The sequence below is a fragment of the Scleropages formosus genome, chromosome 11, assembly GCF_900964775.1.
Source record: "Scleropages formosus chromosome 11, fSclFor1.1, whole genome shotgun sequence".
Taxonomy (NCBI): Eukaryota; Metazoa; Chordata; class Actinopteri; order Osteoglossiformes; family Osteoglossidae; genus Scleropages; species Scleropages formosus.
Genome location: NC_041816.1, coordinates 16821939 through 16841006, shown reverse-complemented (window position 1 = coordinate 16841006; position 19068 = coordinate 16821939). Strand labels below are relative to the sequence as shown.

Here is a 19068-nt window from a genome sequence, read left to right as displayed (position 1 = left end):
TTTGTTTTACACTAATACAATGAGTGTTAGGTCAAATTGGCAGCGGCGTGGAACGTGGATGATGATGATGATGATGGCCGTTATGATGATGACGATCAGGCAGAACGGTAAGCATGGCGAGTAGTGCTGTTTCCTTACAGCACCTGGGTGGTGTGAAAAGATGTGGGTTCAATCCCCGCTCAGTCTCTGTGGAGTGTGCATGTCCTCCCCGTGTCTGTGTGGGCTACCTCTGGGTGCTCTGGTTTCCTGTCACAGTCTGAAGACTTACTGTTCAGGTTCACCCACAATGTGTGAGTGACAGAGTCAGAGGGATGACAGAGGGAGTGTGTTCCCCTGATGTATGGATGAGTGACCCATTAAGTAGTGAATCTAACACTGTAAGTCACCTGAATAAGGTGTGTGGCCTCAAAACACTACAGAGTTCACTGGAAGTCGCTTTGGAGAAAAGCCTCTGCTAAGTGAACGAATCATGATGATGATGCTGGGGGTGGTCATGAAAGAGCGATCAGTAGCTGTACAGTAAGTAACTCTACCATTCCATGATAAGTAGGCTTTGAGGAAGGCGTCAGTTCACGATCAATTGATCATGATGATGATGAGTCCACAAAAGTGTGACTTTAAAAGCCCTGCTACTCGCTCTGAAGAGGCACAAGTTGAGGGAGAGCGGCGGTCAGACCGGCCGTCCGTCGCTAGCCTAGTGCACTGGCCTCCGTGGATCGCCTCCCCCCCCCGTGGGCTGTCTGTGGGCTGTGTCGGCTGTCGTCACGGGACGCGGCGCGCCTCCCCTCGGAGTCCCCCGGCATCACAGGCAAGATGGCGGAGCAGCGAGGCGGCGGGGCGCTGCGATGAGGCGCCCGGCGCTGCGAGACACGAATCGGGACAGAAAGACGGCGAGAAGCCGGCGATGACACTGCGGGTGAATAATTGAAACGTGCGCACGTCTTCGGCGGACACGACGCTGGTTTTCGCTGCGGTGTGAGTACGGTGTGCGTGTGTGTGCGCGTGCTGTGTGTGTGTGTATGTGTCGTGTGCGCGCGCGCGCCGCCTGATCAGGCTGATGTATATATATAGGTCGTACAGTCAGTGTGAGTCCGCTATATAATGTGCCGGCCACCCTCTCCTCTCCGGCCTTATTTATTTACCTATACTGAGCACATCTAGACGCGACCTGCTTTGTTTCATTACTTGACTCTGTGTGTGTGTGTGTGTGTGTGTGTGTGTGTGTCTGTCTCCCACCCTCGGAATTACCCATCAGTTCCCCGGCGAGGAATGCGCTGATTATGAATACATTACATGTACAGATATAACGGGGCGGTACTCGCCGGGCGGCGTAATTCATCCCCCTTTTTATTGTACCCGACAGTTAATTGAATATATGGCAACAATGTAACATTCACCACATTGTCGCGAGACCATTTTTTTTTTATTGCCGTCTGCTCTAAATCTAGTTTGCTGTCTAGTCCGATCACTTAATGAATAGGATAAAGTAAAAATATCATCATGTCTGTGGAATTCACACTTTATGTAGATTTGCTTTTCCTGGTGATCGGGTTCAGTTGAGTGATACAGTTTGTATGTAGTTTATACTTGTCGGTGATCTGGGGCGTGTTAGATCATCATGGGGGGGCAGACAGCCTTGTGTCCCCAACGCCTGTGTGTCGCGCGCGCGCGCGCACACACACACACACACATACACACACACACACACACACACACACACACATATATTTCCCAGTTGGAACGCGCGCAGCCACGAGCTCAGTCCCAGAACCCGCTTTGATCGGGTATAAAATGATGAGCTCCAGTACCGTACTCGATCGTGTCTAAGATCCAGTATGATCAGCTTTAAGATCCAGTACTGTTTGTTCACGCTGCAGGTCCATTGCTGTACGGGATCAGGTTTAACCTAAGTGACCAGATTTTAAGATGCGATCGGGTATAAGATCCGCTACCGTAGCCGATCACGTTTAAGATCGAGTACCGCATGATCCGATCATCAGGTTTAACCTCCAGTACCGGATTTTATCGGGTTCAGTAATGCACATTTGTGACGATCTTCAAGATGCGCTGTCGTTTATGGCCAGCTTTATTAATGTCCAGTACCGTGTTTGATCGCCTTAACACGTGTCTGCAGGACCACGGCGACTCACGACTGCGCGCGCTCCACCTCCTCGCGCGTGGGGGCTCCGATCCCCGCTTCGGCGCTGTAAATTATAATAACGGGGAGCCGCGGGTGATTAATTGGAGCCAGTGGACGCGGAGTCACGGTTGAGCGACACTGGGGGGTATTTATAGTGGTCCTGCTGGTCGGGGGGGACACTGTCCTCCAAGTGCCTCCCTTTTATAACAGGTGACAAACCCTTTTCATGTCCAGTCCACCTGGACTGATACTAGGGTTACCCTGCAAGCATTTTGTGAGTAAGCATTGTGTGATTTTAAACTTCTCCTTCCATCTGCAATAGCTGGCTGGTGGAGGGAAGGTTGAATTTAGGGTTAGGGTCCTTCGGGGTCAACGTGAACGTCATTTTGTCGACCCCGCTGTTGACAGGCCCACGGTCGGCAACGCAGTGTGCGGTTAGACATGTGTCGGTAAGATGAGGACACGTGCGCTCCTGGTGTTTTGTGACACCCCTGGAATTCTGCTTGCTCTTTGCAGGAACCCGGGGACTTTGCAGGGACCCGGGGACTTTGTTTATGTGGCAGTGGTTCCACTGGAATGTCAAACAGCTGTAGGCGAGGGGGGGACTGTTTCTCCCATTAAAATACCTCGCCGTGTCATTCGCCACACGCGCTCGGAGGGCGTGGTCCTCCGTTAGAAACGCCAACATGTGCGAGATTCGAGAGCGTAAGGTTTTCGGTCTTAGACACCTTTCGAGAGTACGGCATCTTGTTTTGATTTCCACATCCGCGTGGAAGACGCTGTTTGCCGGGGTGGTAAAGCACGGGCCTGTCTGGACAAATGGCATGTTACCCGCTGACATAAATACATGGAGAATGCGCAGCCCTGTGATCTGATGAGCTCCACTGCATACCAGAGAGGTGCTCTCTGTAACCTCAGTAAACATAGAGCGTCCTCGGATCCGGCCAGGCCGTACGTCTGCACACGCTGGCAGCCGGAGGAAGGGCCGTTTATGGTAAGGGACCATGGTGGGGCTTAACAAAGCAGACCGCATGGTCGCTAGAGCTGTCGGGAGGGTTGGGCTCAGCAGGTGGGTGGATGCAATGCGGAAAATGAAAGTGGTAGGTAGGATGCTGTTGTCCTTGCAAAATATGACGAGCGGAATAGACAAGGGTCAGCATCACGATGCGGTGGAACTGACTGAAGGTGATGCGCTTGCGTATCTAATGTGAAACACCGGGTGCACTCGGGCACCATTTCTCGTTCTGCTCCGGCTGGCCTGAGGTACTCCTACTGAGACAAACGTAAACTGGTCCATTTTTGTGTCAAGCCTCCTCCCTCAGAACTGCTGAAGCCCTTCATGCATTCAAGAAGGCTATAACAGCACATCTCTTGGGTAGTCTTTTCTCCTGTCAACTGACAGCTACATAAATTTGCACCATGCCATCTGTTACAGCCATCTTCATATTTCATATATGACTCTCAACTGTGGGCAGCTACTTGTAAAAACCAGTGAAGCTCGTAGCCAGTAAACAGACAAACCAGCTGCCCTTTGATAATCTCATGTTTGTATCTAAACCTCTTTGTTAATTGTGAAATGCACTCTTGTCTGTACTGAATTGTGCATTGTTTTGGACGTGTTTGGTTTAGATAATGACAGTTAAGTTAGTTAGTATCATTTTTGTAAGGCAAAACAAATCACATATTATTGTAAGAGAAATTAGGAGATGATACTAGTTTTAAATCAAGGTAATTTGATGATGCGGGTGGGTTGATTAGGCGGTTTCAGTACTGAGTACTGATTTAATTTGATGATTATCAAAGAAATACAATGTCCTACACTTTGCATTTTCCAAATGTCACAAATTGAAATTTAGCAATTCCTGTACAACGGGTGAGATGTAGTCATTTTTGCCATATACGGCGTATGTACTGTATATGATAGATTAGATGGGGGGGGGGGAAATGTGGCCTGGTAATTCATTTTGGAAGGTCAATACAAAACTGAAGAATAAATGCACTATTAACGGGAAAATTAACCAAAAATGCAAACATCAAAGCAAAGATGATGAAAATTAAAGATGATTTGTAAACATATGAGAGATATTTGTATGTAAAGATATACATATAAATACTGCTGGTCTGTTTTAATTGATATTGCCAATCGAAAAGCTCCAAAAAACAACACTGGGGTGTAGTTTTTACACAGGATGCTGAGTGTACATATGTACTTTTGTGCAAAACTGGGATTATTCTTATGTTATTTAAGATATGTTGGGACATGTGGGACAGCTGATGGAAGTTAGATCTCTTTGCAAAGATCTAATAATAAACTTTGTGTGTGTACGTGTGTGTGCGCCCTATTAAGCAATCCTACATTTTTCTTTTACGCAGTGAGGGATTGGGATTGAGGAAGGAGAAATTTCTCGTAGGACGCAAGTTCTCGTTTATGATTTATTTTTGGTTTTGCAAAGCAACAACAAATGAACGGTAACGAACCGAAAAAGCATATTCGTTATTTAGAAACCAGCTTTAAGTATAAAACATGATTTATCGACGCATGAAATTAAAAAATGGTAAAATGAATTCATCATTACATAATATTATGACAGTTTTTTTTTTTTAGATTAAGAATAATAAATTATTCCTCTCTGAAGACTTTTTTTTTTTTTTCTCTTCTTCTTCACATTGTCCTCAATTTATTGACAGTGAAACTTGGTTGTTCTTGTGTTCTGTGCTCTCTAGTGACGACATGCCGGAGGAGGTCTGCGTAAGCTGCCATTATTTTAACTGTAGTGCATTGTGAAGCCCTGCAAGATGCTTCGCAATGGAAATAAACTTTGCTTACACAATTTAAAAAGCTTACATCGTATGCACTCGGGTAATTTAAAAATAAAAACGTCACTTAGGCTCAGAGAGGGGTATGTGGGGCCGAGAAGAAAAGAGCTTTCTGATTCTGGATGGTTTGTGGCTGAGCCATTGTTACCCAAATACTGGCAAGCGTTTACAGGTCCTCTGGTATTGTGTGTTCAGCGGAATAATCCCTGCTCTTGATCTGTCTCTGAGATCTTGCGACGTTATTTCGTCTCTTTGCCCAGGGTTTTGGCATTAGTGCACGGGTAGATACTACACGTTTGCCCTCTGTTCTCTAGGCATTCATGACAGCTTCAGAATTCAGTGCTGCGTATTATCGAGGTATTTATTGAATTTCTGGCTGTAAAGCGACTTCCATTAAGATGGACCTAACTGTCTTTTGTTTAACTATCAATCTTACTCGTAAAGATGTGAAGTGACTATTAGGGGGCATCATTACCCCTGCCGTGGTACCCTTGATCAAGGTGCTTAGTCTGAATTCACACTGCAACAAGTACCCAGCTGTATAGATGCATCTTTATTCATTTATCTGACGCTTTTCTCCAAAGCCACTTACAATGTTAAGTTATTTACAATGGTTCAGCCTTTTGTACAGCTGGGTAATTTTACCGGAGCAATTCAGGGTAAGTACCTTGCTCAAGGGTACTACAGCTGGAGGTGAGATTTGAACCTGCGACCTTTGGATCCAAAGGCAGTAGCTCGAACCACTACACTACCAGCTGTATAAATAATTCCAAGTAGCTTCACATGCAAACCCCGCATTGTAAGACTCTGCGCATAAAAGACAGCTAAATAAATCACACACACACACACACCTTCAGAGCCGCTTGTCCCATATGGGGTCACGGGGAACCGGAGCCTACCCGGCAACACAGGGCGTAAGGCCGGAGGGGGAGGGGACACACCCAGGACGGGATGCCAGTCCGTCGCAAGGTACCCCAAGCGGGACTCGAACCCCAGACCCACCGGACAGCAGGACTGTGGTCCAACCCACTGCGCCACCGCACCTCCCCAAATAAATAATAATTAATAATAATTATACTGGTTGTGAGTGTTGAGCTAATGCAGGTCATGTCAGTGGAGAGAGGGAGACGCACTGCTGACATCCCGGAGTTAAGAATATGGAAAGTGCTTCACGAGAGCCTGACTTACGTAGAAATTTCAATAAAGTTTAAATAACATGCCCAGAATTATTTATGTAGGAATTTTTTTTTTTTTTTAAAACCTTAATCCTTCGAATTTGGCATTAAATCTGCATATCTTGTTAGGGGAAAACATCGTAGAGAAGAAGTGAGTCCAAGTTACGAGGTGGGGAGCTGGGAATGACGGCAACCCACCCATGTTCACGGAGGATGGTAGGTAGATTCCCACTTCCTTGAGCGAGTAAGATTTTAAGACAGGGGTGGAATTATAAGATCACGTCAACAGACAAGGAAGGCGAGGGTGGTGCTTTTCCCAGGAGCGTGAGCTTCGGCGCTGCGGGGGAGGTGGGCGGGGGCCGTGGGCAGAGCGACAGGCTCCGCGGGTGCAGCTCTCTCTCCAAATGACCGTATCTGGCGAGGCATGGTTTTCATTAACCGAGTCTTTTTGGTTTTTATATGCGCGTACCCTGTAACCTCCATCACCGCCATGTGGGTTTACAGCGAGGGAGGGTGTTCAGACGAAAGGGTGGACCAGCAGTTTTTAGTCTCCAGCAGTTTTTGGGCCACCTTTCAAGAAGTCTCATTTTCTCCTCTGTTTGACGCGCCGGCTCGGTTCCTGGCCCGAGCGAGCTTCGACGCTCGGCCCGCGAGACCATCTAAGCCGTGGATTCGAGTCGTTGTGGGGAGCGGGGTGCGGGCTTTTACGTACCTCTCCTTCGAACGGGTGGAGTGCTGGAGTCTTGTTAACCGCGTGACGTTTTAGAGCGTTTGCTCCGGGGTGACCTGGGTATAGGCCTCGAGCACCTCGCGCATTTCGCAGGGACGGCACACTCCGCTGTGCCCGCTTAAGCATAAAGGGCGCCAAGGCTGAAACTCTGAAAGCTGCGTATCCGGGGGGGGGAGGGAACGTCGTCATTTCCGCGTCTCTCTCTGGAATTTTTATCGTCACTTCTTGATGCCATGGCGCTATGATGGAATTGTGTTTTACGGCAGAAGGATCCTCGAGTTAACGTCGGAGGAGGCGAACCGAGCCGGTTTCGTGCGGCTTTTTCGATGGGCGGTTCGTCGAGGAATCCGAAGACGGAGTCCCAAATGGGCTCCGATGGCGCAGGATGTCGAGTGGCTGAAATCGGGAAGCGTGAACGATTCACCGGCCTATACCAAGATTATTCTTACAGTTATTATTATTATTATTATTATTATTATTATTATTATTATTATTATTATTATCATGGCTCTTGTTGTTGTTGTTGTTGTTGTTTTTGTCATCACTGCAAGAGCTGACACGTCAATAAAACGCAACACTCGCACACCTTTATGCGGGGAATCTCAACCGAGCAGGCAGCCGAAGTGACACATTGTCTCTTTGTAGTCTTAGTCTGTCTGAGTCACGCTTACAGTATGGCATGAAAGTGACTGTCGGCTTTGGCGGAGAGTGGCTGCAACGCTGAAGGGAATCCAGCCACCGCAAGGAAGTCTGCTGTGACACACACACACACACACGCGCGCACAGCGCAAGTAATGTATTTCTAAAGGGGTTACATGACGCTCATACCATAATTCATCTTGAGAGCGACGGAGAAGCCGCAGCTGAAGCCGTCCTTTGTGTTCCCGGCAATCGGCCGACTCGCCCATCTCCTCGGCCTCTTAACAACCGGGCCGGACGAACCGCCGAGGAGCCGCGGGGCCCGTTTGCCGGAGGGCGTTCCGGCCGCGCGTCCGGCTGCGCGTCCGGCGGATCTCCGTATTGTGCAAGCGCACGAGACGTAGCCGATCGAAAAGTTTTGGAAACGCATGAAAGGGCGATTCGGACCGTTCGCTCCGCCGTAATGACGCGGTAATGTTTTTGATGAGAGGCCCCGGCGTAGATGCATTTCCTTCCCCGTGGTAATTCTAATTGGATTACGGAGGGATCACAAGTGCGACTATTTTGATTTCTCGGAGACCGACGCCTCTTTCTCAAGAACTTTGATCGGTCCTCGCCCGCAGCCAGGAGCAGCAGATGTCGGGGAGATTATCTGCCGCTTCTCTTTCGCCGCACGGCTCTCCCCGCTCCTCGGCAGCTCCTGACATCAGACCCTCGCGTCCCCTCGCTTGGGTCCGAGCACAGCTAAGCTCGCCATCTGCCTGTCTGCAAGAGTGATAAATGACTTTGGAATGAGGTCTATGTCTTTACCCGGTGCCCTGCTAAATGAGAACGAGCATTTTTATGCAGTCTAAACGTTTAAGAGACATCGATTACGATTTGGTAGATTTCTACGTTTAAGTTCAGTTCGTTTTCTGTTTTTTTAGCGTTTGACATATGATTTATAAGACCTTGAAGGACTTAATCTCAAAGTTAAAGAACTTTATCCCGCGGACTGTTTGCCAGCAGTCTGAAAGGAGGGTGTGTTGAGCTCTCCTGTCACACGCTGGAGATCTTACACTGCGCAGCTCCCTCAACTGCAGGAGGAGGTTTCCTAACAGGTATAACGGTTTAAGATTACTATTTTGAGCTGAGGGATGACTAATATATGCAGAGAGGAGTGGAATTAGTTGGTGAATGACTTCAGATTGCTTTTTTTTTTTTTTTTTTTTTTCTTTTTTTAGTTGATCACTTCTGAATGGGGTGCCATCTCGCAGTCCCTGGGTGGTGCGAGAGAATATAGGTCTGATCCCTGTTCAGTCTGTGTGGTTTTCCTCGCATGGTCCAAGAACTTTGAGTTCAGGTAGATTGATGACACTAAATTATCTGTAGTGTGTGTGTGTGTGTGGCTGGCCTTCCATGTACTGGCATCCTGTCCAGGGTGTACCACCCCGGGCTTCCGGTATAGGCTCCGGCTCACCGCGACCCACCTCAGGACAAGCAGTTATTGGATGGATGGTTCTGAATGGGACGGGTACTTAGTGGAAGTACCAACCATGTGTTTTAACACTGTCTTGTTTCTCTGGTTGTGTCTTATAGGTGGCTTTGAATGGATGCAATTTACTGAGGCCTCTCATTATAGACCTCATTGCCTACTATTTGGCAAAGCAGACCATCTTACTAGGGATTCCCTGGATTTTTTTTTTAACCACTTTTTCGAAGGGTTTTATTGTTTCCTGTGAGCTACCGCTATGAATATGTTAAATGGGCAGCACGGTGGCATAGCCAGTAATGCTGCTGTCTCATAGCACCTGGGTAGTGCGACAGGACGTGGGTTCGATCCCCACTCAGTCTGTGTGAAGTTTGCATGTTCTCCTCGTGTCTGTGTTGGTTTCCTCCGGGTGCTCTGGTTTCCTCCCACAGTCCAAAGACATGCTGTTCAGGTTCACCCATAGTGTGTGAGTGACAGAGAGAGTGTGTTCCACTGATGTGTGGATGAGTGACACAGTGTATCTAACAGTGTAAGTCACCTTGGTGAATAAGGTGTGTGGGCTGGTAACACTATATAGAGTTCACTGGATGTTGCTTTGGAGAAAAGTGTTTGCTAAATAAATAAATGTAAATGGAATGTATTATATTGTATACACACAAAGATTTACTCCATTTCCCAAATCTGATTAATTGCAAATATGCAATAATTTCTAGTACTACATAGTTTTTATTTGAACATTTACTGTACTTACCCTTCTGAAACAGGATACTGGGCTTGAGTGTATAGCTGAACACTGAGAAATAGCAGGGTCTGGTTGTTGGTCTCGTTGGGGTTTGGTATGACATCCACATGGACACGTCTCTACTTTCTAGAAGGCAGGATGAAAACCAAGTAAAGGCGGAAGGAATAAAGCACAGAGACGCAAGTCGGTGAATGCGTAGGTGCTGATTTGAGAAGCTGTTGCGGTGTCACCCGAAAGCGATTCGCTCTAAAGACAGGACTCATCCCGCTACGGTCAGGTCCAGCGTCGATACCAGCTGCTCTGGACGGCTCCTGCCATCCCAGCGCTGCTGTTAGCCGGCGAAATAGCGCAGGTCGGTCGAGGAGCGTGGCCGGCAATAAATGTCACGCTGCGCGATGGCAGGCCTTCCGCCAGGCGCTTTCAGCCACAGGTATTTTTATACCCTGCCAGCACGGAAGAGTGGTGGGAGGAGGCAGAAGCGACAGTGCCGCCCACCCGAAAAAAATTTTAAAATGATGCGTAGAAGAAAAAGATGTGCTGGATATTCTGGATCGGTACCAGTCCGCTGTCCAAGTGGGGGTGCGTTTCACTCAGTTCATCTGTACGCGTGTTTCGGAGTTCTTTTCCTGTCAGCGGGTATCAACGGATATGGAAGAGGGAGTGCGATCGCGGAGGGAATTGTTAGATAATTGAATTTATTGGAAAAAAAGTAATAAAGACCATATAACGATTCTCCGGAATTCTTTTTTTTTTTTTTTTTTTGCAAAGTAAAAATAACGGTGCAATTTAATATTAACATTTCAAGGCATGTCAAAACCCAACGTAGACGGAACCATTTTGTCGCACGCCATGATAGCGGCGTGAATGAAAATACAATTCAGTTGAGGAAAATGCTCCTTTTTGTCAGAAAAATTGGTAGCTATCAGCGAGGAGGGAGGGGAAGGGATGCTTGCGGCGGTCATGTAGTAAGTGTTCAGCCTCTGCAGCATGCGTTGACGGGCGGATACGTGGTGTTGAACATAGTCAGCGGAGACGTGGAACTGCGGCAGGACTGCCGCATGGAGAAGATCAGAGCCTCGGAACCGCAGTCTCCAGACATTTCTTCAAAAGCCTGGGAGAAGGTCATCCTCTCGGGACGGAGAGCGAAGCTTCCTGGCACTTCGTTTCCTTCTTCGCCCTGAACCCGACCGGTGACGGCGTGTCTCCCAGGGGGCCGGCGAATTGCCACCCTCGCGGAAACCCCTCCCGGCCGAGGAGAAATGCCTCGTCGTGGGATCAAGGTGACGGCGGAGGGCCGTAAGATAGCGCTCCGCATCTGCCTCCTAATGGAAGAGGTGGACCCGGGCCACGTCGGGAAGACGCGTGCGCCGTCATCGCGAAGGCCGGAGAAGTATTTAGGCTTTGAATCAGCTTCTGTGGGCTGTAGACCTCTTTGGGCTGCCCTTGAGTGAAGAACCGTTCGTTTCTATGGGAGAAGCACACGGCTGGACAAAGGTTGTTATAGCAAGACGGCAGAGCTGAGAAATGCAAACGTATCTTTTGGTTGTCATCGAAGTGATCATTCTATTCCTGTTGCAGCCTGGGAAATGTCGGTATTGAACTGATGGGGTGGCGATTAGGGGAGCTTGAGCCAACCCACGTGTAGCCTCCATTGGATGTAAAATTCATTCAGTCGTGTCTTTAACCGCAATCCCGTGGTGTAGATAACACGTTAGGGGTGAAAAAGAAACCAACTTTCCTCGTGCTCCTCTGAGTAGAATATGTTTTTCTTGCACAAGGAGAAAAGAATTAAACGCCTCTTTTTTTTTTTTTGGGTGACGGAGCAGATGCTCGGCCAGATGTGTGTTGTTAATGGACTTATTTGTTTTGCTTCCCCCTCTGCTCAGCTTGTGTCCCCCCTTCCCTGACAGGTCCCCTTGGTGGGCTCGGGCCCGTGTTTTCTGGGTCTTTCGCAATCCAGGGTCCTGAGAGGAGCCCCCTTGCACGCCAGAGGCGGTCAGTGCGTGGTTCTTCAAGGGGCTCTAGGATGTCGCTTGCAGGGTTTAACAGTCTCTGCATCTGCAGGCAGGCACGCAAGCCCAGCCTGCATACCTTCCTTCCTTCCTTCCTTCCTTCCTTGCTTCCTTCTTCACCTTTCCGGTGCTTAGAGGTCAAAGGACCAGAGTAACCTTCCTCGGCCGGGACCACAGGGAGGATCTACAGACACACGGAGTCCTGCTTGACTGGTTACATCACAAACAATACGTGCGTGTTCCATTCTCACTCGGACTGACTGTTCCCTTTTCTGCGGCAGTCTGTCCATATAAGCGTCTTTGCTTTCTTAAGCCATTCGGAGCAGGGAAAAAAAATCAAAACACTCCACTCCCGATATGCTTTTTAGAAATCTTAATCGGTGTTGCCATATTGGGAGGAAAAAATTAATATCGCGTTGATGAGAATGGAATGGAATTTCGTGACTCGGGTGCGTGCGGTCTGTTGCAAATCCCATCATCTTTAAGAGTTGTACTCTGTGTGAGTTTCCTTTTTTTTTTTTTTTAATTCGAGTCCATTGTGGAACGCATCTCTGCCTAATAATAGCAGGCATCGCTTAAGCTAATTAAGTGTTTAATGCTAATTGCACTTTTAAAACTAATAGCTTGCTATTAGGTATCAGTAAAATCATAATCTCCAGTATACATGATGATGATGATGATAATAATGGAGCTATTACACTTCGAGTCCATAATCGCTTTACCCCGTCGCTTCATTTTTTTTTTTCTAAAAGTTAATGCCAAATAACGGCACTTTTATTTAACCGAAATCTATTTTGAAATGCTGTAACGTAAACGCTGTATCCCTGTTAGATAAGTGATGTTTTTGTTGTAATGTGTGGAGTGAATTCTGCAAACGGTACAATCAAAAGCAGTATTACACAAAGGGCACTGCTGAGAATGAGTAATCGTTACTGGAAAGACCTCATAGATGCACGGACCCATCAAACGTCATTCCTCTCTTTAGTCTTCTGCTTTTTTTTTTGTGGTTGTTGCTAACTTGGTCCTGCAGTGCCAGATTGAACACTTTACCACTGATGCGTTTTTCTCAACAGTCAATGATATGCCCGACGCGTTACTGCAATACGTGATTGAAACCTGCCTGCGCAGAGCAGCGGAGCCCATAGTGCTGCGTATTAGGAACTGGAGCGACTGTGATTGTTTGGTTCCGTTCGCCGTTTACATGGTCGGAGTAAAGACGCGCCAGATGAGCGTGAAGGACTTCGCTCTCGTTCTGGTAACCTCTCGTCTGCGGGCTTCAGACACATACGCACGTGCGCCCACGCAGCCACTCGAACCAACTATAACTCCTTGCTCACCAGCCTGCCGTTCTCATGCGATGATTCACTAAGTAACGGGGAGGGTGTCCTAAGGCACATCACACTCTCCGTACTTAAATCTGCTCGCTTAGCCCGTGCTCTTAATGGGCCCGATGTCCCAGAATGATTTAATATGCCATAAATATTTACTTGAGCGAGTCGGGATTCTTGACGACAGTGGCGGTTTTCAAAGGAAGGGATGAAGGACAGGGTGGGGAGGCTCGCAGATGAGAACGTGGCGTCGTTCCGGCCCGCGCGCGTCTCTCCCGAGAACTTCCGCCTAGAGTCTTTGGGGTGGAATGGGCTCTTCTCGAGGAAGTTCTTCTCAGGTCAGCCTGGCAAAGGGAAGTGGGACAGCAGTCCAGGCGTTTGAATTAGATGGTTAATAAAACCCAGGAACGGAAAGCAAGACCGACTTCGCGGCGTTCAGAAGTCGTGCCCACGGGATCAAACTTTGGGAAGAATGGAACGTTGTACCCGATTATTATTCAGCTTTTCCACTTTATTTTTGTTGTTACTCTAGAATATTCTACTATTGAAGTTTTTATTTCTCAGCCCTTTGTGCTTGTGTGGGTGTGTGTGTAGATGTACAGTGTGCGCGACTGGGCAGGGATCCTGTGGCAATATTGTTCGAAGAGATCAGTGGTGAAATTTCACATTCAACACTGCAGTCCTGCAGTTTTCTCTCTGAGAGCTTGATGTTTTGTTTTGTTTTGTTTTTTGGGATTGATTATGTAAAACATGGAAGTGCTTTGGGTGGAGCTGTGTCTCTTCCACATTGCTTAAGTGTACAATCAGTGCTATTTAGCGTTTAGGGTGACGCTGTATAGCGGTTGTGACATTTTTGAGTGGAAAACGGCTCTTTTGTATTTCGTAGAGTTTCGAGCCCTGCTGGACAGCGGGCAGAAAGAGAAGGTGTCGGAGGAGTGAACGCTCAAAAAAGCACTCCGGTGACGGTAAACGCTGTGTGAGATGAAACTCGGTGGGACGGTTGCCAGGCTTTTGCCAAAGTCCATGTTTGAGCGCTTGTGCGGGATGGATGTTGCTCCGGTGGATCTTGCTTCATCTGTGTTGTTTGTGCGCGGCCTGGCGGCCCGGGGCTGCTGGGAGAGACATGGGGTTGCCCCCCCCCCGGGGCCCTGTGTGGTGCGGGGCAGCTGTCTGGTCTCCCTCCTACAGCATCGTCTTGTTTGCTTTGCTCCATTTCACCGGGCCTGTTTTTCACCGAACCTCTTTTTCTTTGGGTCGGGCTAATTAATGTTTATATTTTTTTTAACTTCTTTGAATAAGCACGTGATGGGTATTTTCAGAGATTTTTTTTAAATCAAGATATCGAGAGCGTTCTCATTAATTACAGTAATTAAATTATAGCACGATTCCATCATCTGTGCCACAGTTTTTCCCTTAGGGCAGCAGATGCACTGAATAATTCTTTGTCGGGTGCCCGTGTAACCATATTTTTCCTGTACTTAAAAATAAGATGTTTTGTCTTGTAGAACAAATTTCGATGCATCTGTTGATGTGCTGTCTTATTACACGTTCCGCTGTTTTCATCTGGCACCTGCTGAAGGAAGCATTGGCAGATCGAAGGTAAGTACTCACTAAATCATTCATTCGGAGGCGTGCGGTTTCTTTTTTTTTTTTTGTTTTTCTCCACTCCGTTTCTGCAGCATGGGATTTTCTGCTGTTGCCATGGCGAGCGGCATGCTTCCGAGTTCTCGTGGCGCCGATTGGAAGGGGGTTGGCGACGGACCCGTCGGATGTGCGGATAGCTGTGCCTGCGGATTACGACTTCCGCATAATCCTTCGCGCGGCGCGTTATGTGACGTGTTTCGAGAGTCCGGTTCGAAAGGGCGCGACGAGCGCGGCCGCGAACAGGGGAGCGGTCTGCCAGGGAAGTCCTGCCGCCGCACGCTGCGCTAATGACGCCACGCTGTCGCGTGGGGCTCGACGCCGTCCGTTTCCAAACGTGCTGCGGTAGAGGTGAAAAGGACTGCAGAATTTTGCCCGCTAATTTAAACGACCCTGCAGGATACACAGCGTCCAGGTTGGGACGGGACGTGTTACAGAGGCGTCGCCGGGAAACACACTTACGGTTGCGCGTTAAAAAATAGTTTCCGTTGTGACGTCGCACGTTGCAGTGCGTTTCTGCGATAGGGACCACTCTGACGAACGTTGGATGTTTTTTAATCCATCTGAGCTCTTCGGTCTCGTGACTTTGAGGCGGCGAGACCACCTCACCGTGATTTCCCATTGTCTGTATCGCTTGAGGTCTGCTGTGGTTCTGCTGCCGATCGCGAGGGAGCAAGGAGGCTACGCTCGACATCGGAAGGCCATGCGTTCGAGTTTCTGTTGGGCATCTTGCCTCTGTGCCCCTAAACCCAGGACTTGTTTATGGGCATGTGATGAAATATGTTATATGGATACCTAAGTGAACATGGTAAAATGTCACAGAGTGGATAATAATTTAAAAGTATCAGTAATTTAAAAAGGATTATATGATATTACAAACCCTTCTGGGCATTTTCTCTCAGGAAGGTGATGTTAGGTAGTCATTAATTTAGCTCACACTTTTCTTCAAAGATTTATCCATTTATAGAGCTGAGATTTTTTTACTAGAGCAATTCAAGGAAAGTGCCTTTCTCAAGGGAACTATACCTGTAGGTGGGATTCAAACCTGGGGCCTTCAAGTGCAAAGTGATATACCTAACCTCTACGGTACCTGGTGTCTCAGGTATTTGGTCCTGCAGATGCTGGCGCCATTTAAAAAGCCGAGAACCCCATACGTTCATATCTGCCTAACCTTACTTATCTGTTCTTTAGTTTGCAAACCAGAAGTCTCTTGTTTTGTCTGTAACTAAATAATGCCCCAGAATTTACAGGATAGGTTATGTAAAAATCTCAGATACGGATACAATAAATCGAAATACTCTGCAAGACTTTTTTAAATGTAAGGCCAACAGGTAGTGTTAGTGGTCAGAGCCACTAATAATCGGATGACCGAAGATCAAATTTCTCAGCAAGGAACTAATTTTTCCATTTAAAGACTATAGCTGTAGAAATGGGTACGTGAATAAGTGGATAATATTCTTATTAAGTTTTAGCTACATTAAACGGGAAAAAAAATAATTGAACTGACTGAAAATACATTGTTTCCATAAACTCCTATTCGATGGCAACCCTTGACCAATTCAGCCTACAGATGTGGATCATCTATCGTCTTGTCATTGATCACCCACATTCAGAAACATCAAGTACAAGCAAGGAACTAATTTTTCCATTTAAAAACTACTATAAGTACACCTGCACCTGGTTACCATGCTGGTTGTCATGCTTCCCTGGCACATACACCTAGTTACATTAAACAAACTCAAGTCTGTACTGTCTCGCCGCTCTGGTTTTACCCCGTTTTCCCCAAACTTCATTCCAGTCCCTGAACCTCCTTCCAGTCCACTCTTGAATTCCACAACCCTATGTCCACGTGTCATCCTGTGAGAAGAACAAGGGAAGTGTCGCACAATCCTGATCTCCTATGTGGTTCGGGTGCGTTTTACTGCCATCTATCAGCTGGTTGTGTAAACACAGGTTGCGCTAGCTGTTCTATGGATATAAATTTTAGAAAATGTAAAGAAAATGCAATTAAACTTCAAATTGTTTAGATCTTCAAAAACTCATAATTCAGTATACATGGGACCACTACTTCTGTAAGCATTGTTATTGGGAAATTACATATTTAAAAAAAGTTGCACCATAGCAACAATAACAATATTCAGTAATGTGAGAATAGTTGTTTTGTTCATTTTTTTTTTTTTAACCTAAACCTGTTGCATTTTTATTCAATCGAAAGGTGTTCTCTGTATCAGGAAACATGCTGTGTCATCGTGAGCGTCCCCGCACGGACTCGCTCCTGCTTCTCCGAGTAGATTTTCATGCCAGTAAATGGCCTGAAGAGTATGAGCAGTGTTGGTCGTGGAAGCAGCGTGGTACACCACCAATCTGGGTAAAACGGGAGAACCGCTGGGATGCTGTCGAGTCCTGCCCCTGACAGCTGTTCCTCGCCCTGCTGTTTGCACCCATCTGCGCGCATCTGCTTCCGGTCGTACTGTTAGCGCACGCACACGCGGTTCTTGTTTCTCGCTAGGTGCGTAATTATTTTCTGGGAGGCATCTGAGATCATACGCTCCTCTACCCATCCTCCACCGCAGTGTCGGTGCCCTTGTGGACCACCTGTGATGCGGAAGAAAGGAGAATCTGGATAAGCCACCGTGAGGGAAAGCCGGATTAACGCGAATACCAGTCAGGGATGAGAGAGACTCTTACTTTGTTAGAACTCAAAACACAACAATTGTATGTTAGGAACGGTTTGGATCATATCGCTGGATTTCTTTTGCCTCGACTGTCCTTATTATTAGCCATAACTGTTATTAATTAATTTAGCTGACACTTTTTCCAAAGCAACTTTCAATGTCAGGTTAGTATACCACTCTAGTTGCTGTGATTTACCCTTTTATACAGCTGGATAATTTTCACTGGAGCAATACAGGATAAGGACCTCGATCAAGGGAACTACAGCAGGAGCAGGTTTCGTACCTGGGACCTTTGTTTGCAAGGGCATGTGCCTAACCACTACGCTGACTCCCAGCTGGAGTTCTGTCTGAAGGTTGGGCAGATCCACTCTTCGCTCTTTATCTCGAAGCGGTGAGGGTATCGTGTCTGTTTCGACCGGAGCGCAACCTCTGATCGCAGTGTCTTAACAGAGCACATGTATGATTTGTCACCACAAAGAGTTGTTTCGCTTCTTGTGAACCTCTTTGTTCCTCAGCTTTGCCTCTTTCCTGGCGCTGAATTAAACTATCGTGTCTGTTTTGACCGGACGCGCTTTAACCCACGATTTCGAGGCGATCGCTTGGTCTCGGAACGAGTCGTAGATCCTCCTGCCTCAAGACTTGTTAGGTTTTTTTTTGTTCCTCTCATCGTGATGAGAGCTCGCCAAGCATGTGTTCAAAGGGGTCGCGTCCCTGGGTTTTGTACAGGAAGCCAAACACCCGGCGAGGCCGGCTGTAGGCCTGGCTGCTGACGCTCAACAGGCACCTGTACGTGCGCTAACGAACACATCCTGTATGAGCGCGGGGTGCTGTTCCGGGCTAATCCACGGTCCCTGGACGCCGGGGCCAGATGGACAGAGGTGACGGGTCTGTGTGGGGGGGAGTTATAGGGCTCGTGGCCTGCGGTCAGCAGCTGCGCTTGGAGGAAGTGCGAGATGTGGCTCTCCCCAGCAGTCTTTAGGAGCCTTGTGGAAGAAAGATTCGCGTGGATATGGTGGTCTGCTGGATTGTCCGCCTGCCTTCGGATACGTTGGACTCGGGAAATCTCTACTTCGCCCTCTTGAGTTCCGCTCTCTCGGCAGACGAGGCTAAATGGAATATTTATGTATCCGTCCGAGAGCAGTGATATTGGGGATAAAGCGATGACTGCAGACCTTTGGGAAGTGTACGGTGCTGGCGTGTGCGGAACAAGAGCTGCACTCTGCGACCCACGTCAAGGCGAGACAGAGCCGGCTGGGTGGGTGGGTGGGGGAGGGTTGTGGGCGCGGGTGCGGGTGATCTGAGGACGCGGGCTCCCTCCCTGGTCAGGCCTCTGGCTGTGGGCTCGTCCCTGTTAGCCTCGCTGTCCTCCACCCTCTGACCGCATGCTTCCTAATCGTTTGGCAGGAGTCCGTTCTGCTTCCTCCGCTGACGGCAGCTGGATGTTCTCCGCTCCAACAAAACAAGTTTTGCCCCGTTATGAAAATGTTTTCCTCACGTGTGCCGAGCCTTCGTGACACCGTGGTAAAGGATAATAACGGGGTTAAAATAAGTTCCTCGGTCTCGATTCACCTGGGGAAAGACCCTGGTCTTGGGTTCGACATGACTGCGGCGAAGTCTGACGCTGTCCAGAGCGCACGGCCTCATTCCCGAGCCCGCAAGTGCCGTAAGTGCTCGTGTGTACACGGTATTACCGTTACA

General features: G+C 48.0%; 1 protein-coding gene across 4 annotated transcripts in view; it reads left to right on the top strand.

Moving 5' to 3' along the window:
- The first annotated feature begins 663 nt into the window (after nt 1-663).
- The window catches only part of dennd4a (DENN/MADD domain containing 4A), a 58443-nt gene continuing 40038 nt past the window's right edge, over nt 664-19068 (top strand). Inside the window, exon 1 of one of the 4 annotated variants that reach the window (XM_029256209.1) lies at nt 664-916. In XM_029256209.1, coding sequence (XP_029112042.1) covers nt 905-916 — 12 coding nt within the window. In that variant the 5' untranslated portion in view covers nt 664-904. Of the gene's footprint in view, nt 976-13202; nt 13393-14408; nt 14654-19068 lie in introns of those variants that run through there. The other 3 variants (XM_029256210.1, XM_029256208.1, XM_029256211.1) reach the window with 3 other exon arrangements.